The 6,043-nt window shown below is 31.1% G+C and overlaps 1 protein-coding gene across 1 annotated transcript in view; it reads left to right on the top strand.

Moving 5' to 3' along the window:
- The first annotated feature begins 2,386 nt into the window (after positions 1 to 2,386).
- Positions 2,387 to 6,043, top strand: part of LOC106468250 (E3 ubiquitin-protein ligase Arkadia-like) — a 36,888-nt gene continuing 33,231 nt past the window's right edge. The window contains exons 1-2 of the mRNA XM_013928667.2: positions 2,387 to 2,466; positions 4,819 to 5,684. Coding sequence (XP_013784121.1) covers positions 4,832 to 5,684 — 853 coding nt within the window. The 5' untranslated portion in view covers positions 2,387 to 2,466; positions 4,819 to 4,831. The remainder of the gene's footprint in view (positions 2,467 to 4,818; positions 5,685 to 6,043) is intronic.

Genomic DNA, 6,043 nt, shown 5'->3' with positions numbered 1-6,043 from the left:
TGTATATATATATATATATATATATATATATATATACATATATATATACAACAGAAATTAATTAATAAGACGTCTTTACTTCCAAATAATTTTAAATCAACTTAACATGTTTTTGTTCTGTTTCTATCTTGTAATTAAACAAAGAGGTTTAAACGAAGGTTTTAGGTGAAATCCATCCATGAAAAAATAATGACAACATTCCAGAAAAAAAAACAAAAAACTCTCTCATTTCAACTTTTATTTTGTTTTCCTTTTTTCAAACAACGTAACATTTAGAATGTTATAACAGTGAATATAATAAAGAACTGTCCAAGTCGAACTGTCGTCCTTATTATTAGAAATGACTAGATAACAGCCGGTGTAGGCCAAACGAACACGTTTTTGTCAAAGTGATTTATCTTATTTTCCCCCAAAACTTGACTTTGTAACTAGCAATAAGTATTCTTATTTCTTGCTTTAAGTTACATCTTAGCAAAGGACAAACGTTCATTAAATGCTTAATCTTACAGATCATCACCATTAAATATGGAGTAAAAATGTTTGTGGGAAGAAAACTGTTTTTGATCGCTAAAAATAACAATCGGAAACCTAAAATTCCCAAACACTTTGCTAAAAAATGAGGAACTAATTCAGGGTTGAGTAAATTAGTTATATAGTTATATTAAAACGGCAAGTCACGTGACAATCACAACCTGTATATTGCTTTTTGATAAGGTATGTAACAGTTTTTCCGATACAAAATACTCATATACTTGGATTATAAAGGCGGTTTCACAACTGGGATACAGAATTTACAAGATGGATATATCCCTTGTACTTAATTGCACTGGAAAACAAAATAATATGAATCAACTTGGGGCACCAAGACTATCCTGAAGGAGATTTGCAATAAAATATACCCCAATCTTAGAAAGCAAAGACTGGTAATTTGTGAGAACCCAAAAACACAAAGGTCAGTGCAATAAACATGCACGTGTTCCAGGCAACACTACGTAACAAATTCAAGAACGATGTCTGTCTGTAAAAGCAATACAAGTTGCTTCCACTACATATCTTTAAACATTCGCATACCTCAAGTAGATGGAGAATGAAACGAGTGTTCATGCTATTCCATACGATGAAATACAGGTCAAGATGCCAGATCAGTGGTTATGGATTTTTGAGATGTGGTCGTACTATTGACACGGGTGCTGGGAAACCATTCTTCTTGTTCACTACATAATATATAGAAAGCATGCAGAGAGGAGGAGTGAGCTTTAAATGTTACAGCCTTATCCTTGCAATGGAAACTACGCTATATGGCTATTGTCAAGATGCAGAATCGACGAACAGAGCATCACCGGATGTGGCAACATGGAATGTAACGACGTGGTGAGACTCCAAAATCGTTTAAGTATAACGCAATCAATCTCTGTGGTAATCTTAACTTTATAGAGTCACAATTAAACTAGCTATACAGACTTTCACAGAACAACTTATAATATACGAGATCAAATAATTGATATGCCGAAAAATACAATTATGCCCAAAAAAACTGGTTTCACTTTTTTGTTTTTTTTTATATTTGATATTTTATTTCACTTTTCTTCATTTGTATTTTGAAATAAAGTTTCATATTTTGACTCTATCATTTTTGAATTAATTTCTTATTCCTAATAAAAGTAATGTAGATGAAGATACGAAAAGATAGAAAATTACCTAATTTGTATCTCATACTGTACGAAAACAAAACTGACTTAAAAACAAGATCTTTTATGTTAGCAAAAACTATATATTTCTGTAAGCCATTGGAAAATCCAACCGAGTCTGTTCAATGTGAGACATTTATACTGAAGAAAGACAAATCCAGCCTTTATTAGCATAGTTTCAAAAGCATTTTTTAAAAAATGTATCGTTTTTAGGGTCAGTCACTGGAAATAATTGAAACACGTAAATATCCCCGTATTTTGGTCATATAAATAATTTTTCGCTTTTCGATTAATTTTTTATAATGAAAATAAAATAGCAAAATATTATTAGACAGATTTTAGTTAGTGGCTTTTCTGAACAATACTGAGAGTAAGTGATGCATAAATCAGTTTAAATTTGGGGAAATATCATCCTCTGTCCGTATACTAACTCACATTTCTAGGCTTGCCTTTACTCAAAAACCTGCTGATTGGTATGAAAATTTAATAAAAGTATAATAGAAAAAAAATAAAGGCTGTGCTAGTTTTTCGAACTACTAAAAAGAGTTTAAAACTAAATAAAATATTATAGTAATTTTAGTCCACGGTTGTAAAGTAAAGTTTCTTATGGAATTATTGGCGTATTACATTATCAATGACACTGGGAGCGAGAGTAAGAATCCCAGTGACGTCAAGAAATAGATGTGGGTTTCATTGTAACATGGCGGAAGGGTGGAGGAAGTTTTTGTTCTAGTGTTACTGTTTATTTTCAACAATTAATTCGATTTTTTGTATATTGGTGAGAGTTTCTATTATATATTTTTACAGTAAAGTTTTTAGGTTTTAAAAACTTGCAACTATTTATTAAGAATCATGTAGAGGGAATATAAAAGTTACGGTTTTGTAATACTAATTACTAATACTAGTAGTTAGTACCATTATTATTATTACTAGTATCACTATCAACAACGTTTTAACGTACACTACTAGAAGAATATAGAAATTAAATTTATTGTTCACTAAACAATATATATATATACTACTATCAGCCAAATATATTTAAGTAACAATAACATGATAAGTAGTTATACTTTTATAGTACAAATTATTGACTTAATTATTCATATTAACGATACTTAAGACATATGTACGAACTTCATTCTATTAATTTACAAAGTAATTAACAGAACAAAAGGACCAAACCTATGATCCGTTAGAAAAAGAACGTTACAGCTTAAACTGTTAACTAATTAACTAATAGTATTACCGATAATAGCAGTAATAATTAATTAGTTTAACTTGAAGTTAGACCAAAACAAGACAAACTTTTTTTATCACTTAAAACTTAAAGTATCAGGTTTTTAAGAATACATCTTCATACATTGTGGTATCATGTTTTATGATAAGTTATGTTTGTTTAATTTGCTAAGTTTATAATTTACTGAAGCTATGGCTGTGTACTGATTTTTATTTAGAATAACAATATAATTGTGAGGTCTTACATGTATCTTTTGACATGTATTTGTAAACATAATAGCTTGAAAGTTACTATAGTATATGGTATGATTAAGCTACAAGTTTGGGGAAGAGGCTCTTTTTCAAATGGGTAAAATGTTAGAATGAAATTGGGAAATATTATTGTACAATTAGTTATCCAAAGTACAAAAAAAAAGGTTCTGTGAAATATTATTGTATGTATAAAACATTGTGCTGTGAAAGAATCCCTTAAAATAGAGGATTAATGTACACATATTGAGTTATTTTTGTTACTGGTTGACATATTTCAAAAGTCTGCCTAGAAGATACTGGAGAGTTAACTTAAGTGCCAGAAAAGTCAAAACATACACATATGAGAAGTATATTTATCATGTATACAGAAAGTGCATGATCATTTATAAATTGAATGCATTTTTATACTTGATATAATTTATCTAGCTGTGTTTTGTTATCAATATTATTAAAATTTTCTTATAAGAACTTCTGAAAGATTGTTTTTCATTAGTAGCTGTGTAAATGTATTTAAAACTAACCCATATCTCCTAAGTTGAAGCTCATGAGATACTGAGTTTTATGGCCGAACCTAAAATATTGTTAACAGCATGCTTGCCAACCTGATGAAAGAATGCATGCTAATAATTATATTTAAGGAAGAAAAAGTATATTTAATTAGCTATACTTTTTACAGAGTTGATATTGTTAGTTTTGATGTAAGTGAGTAACTTTCTCATAAGTTTGTATTAAATCCTATTCACAAAACACAACTTGGCTAGTTAGGTTGTATTAAATGCTCTGCACAAAACACACTTGGCTAGTTAGGTTGTATTAAATCCTATGCACAAAACACAACTTGGCTAGTTAAGTTGTATTAAATCCTATGCACAAAACACAACTTGGCTAATTAGGTTGTATTAAATCCTATTCACAAAACACACTTGGCTAGTTAGGTTGTATTAAATCCTATTCACAAAACACAACTTGGCTAATTAGGTTGTATTAAATCCTATACACAAAACACAACTTGGCTAGTTAGGTTGTATTAAATCCTATACACAAAACACAACTTGGCTAGTTAGGTAACTTGGTAGTGTATATTTTGAAACACATGTCTGATAAAACATCTGGAGCTACTAAAGAACAGAGGAGGGTTAAAATCAATGTTGTTGTTTTTTTGTTTTTTAAATACTGCAATGACTAGGGTTGAAAACAAATGTTATTAGGCTTAGATGTAAATCACCAAGTAGGTTATCTCACACGATAGTTGTACTTACAAAACATCACTGTTAACTAGATTTAAATTTTGTTTTTGATTTTTCTTCTTTCTATCCAGTGAAACAAACAAGTCATAAATGTCACAGCATGCATTACTGAGAGATTTGGTTCCATTATGGTTACTATGTGTCACTTTCTTATGGCTGGTATGTTTTTAAATAAACTCAAATGTTCCCAGACTAAAATAGATGAATATGCATGTATTGATATTTACATGTATAAAATGAACTTTTAACAATTTTATGAGTAACAAAAATAACATCCCTAATGGAGTATTGTGCCAAGTATTGTTATATAGTGTTATGTAATTTTTTTTATTTAGATTTATGTTAGAATGAATAAATTGTTTTGTCAATAAGGAAACTCTTGGTCTTGATTTTAGCTTTCCGAACGTGATGGATTATTCCCATTCCTCGTCTCTATTCTCTCCCATGGAAGCTAACAATGAATTGGTTCCCTTAAATGACCTGGCACACCAGACACAAGGTCCTGTCTTAATGGCCAGTAGAAGCTCGGCAAATTCTCTCTTGGCATCATGGGGATCTGATGAGTCAACTTCAAGTAGCTCAGGACATGACTATTCTCATTCCATTTTCCCCTTTCGAGGTCCAAAAGCAAGGGACTGTAGTGGTGCTACACATTTGTTGCCTTCTGAAGGAGTAAAACAGGAGCTAGCTGAAGAGCCATTAGTTAGTGTTGACTCTAATGTGGATGGTGATTGGTGCGATACTGCAGCTTTACTGGCAGAATCAGAAAATTTTGAAACTTTCGATAGCCGACAGCGAAAGAGAGTACTCAGTGAAGGGGAGAACGAAGATAATAAGGGAAGGCCACGAAAAGCTCAACAACCACCGGTAAATTCACTCGAAAGTAGGAATAATTCTGCTGCTCATAAAATTAATAACTGTAATTATGATGGAGCTAGTGGTACCTCTGGTTATTCTGAAGTTGGAGTCCAGAGTTCAAGTATGTGCTCAGTACAAGATATAGAAGACTTTGAAAGAAACACATCTAATTCTAATGTTGAAAACCACCCAGTATCTGAAACTCCCGAAGTAATAATGGACACGTCCTCTGAGAGTGATAGTGATATTGATATAGTAAGTCTTCGCACCTCTGTTTTAAGGAATACAAGATCTTCAAACTGTAGTGTTAAAACATCAGGAGCTCAGTATCATGACCACAGTTACACTGGTGCAAGAGACAGACTTCACTCATTGAATGCATCTTTCTGGAATGGTAACTCGGGTAAGTTAATTTCTGTACATGAGTTTACTTGTGACATTGTTTATTTTTACATGTTTGTAATTCAACAGATTCTATAGGTTAATTTTTTTTTCAAGCAGTGGTTTTTCAGGTAAAACGTAGTATTTTTTCTTATATTCTTTATGAAATTTGTAAAAGTGTTTAGTTAAACCAAATACATCTCTAAACCTTAAATATGTTTTTAAAAAGTTCCTCACTAGGATAGAAATTAACTTATTAAATTTCAGCATGGGCTCTGTCCCTGGGATCAACCTCCTAACCATTTTGTGCTTATTATAGTTTTCATGCTATAACTTTTAAATTAATAAGCGTATGTTAACAACTTTGGCAGATTATCAATA

The sequence above is a fragment of the Limulus polyphemus genome, unplaced genomic scaffold, assembly GCF_000517525.1.
Source record: "Limulus polyphemus unplaced genomic scaffold, Limulus_polyphemus-2.1.2 Scaffold2934, whole genome shotgun sequence".
NCBI lineage: Eukaryota > Metazoa > Arthropoda > Merostomata > Xiphosura > Limulidae > Limulus > Limulus polyphemus.
This window is presented reverse-complemented; position numbering and strand designations above follow the sequence as displayed.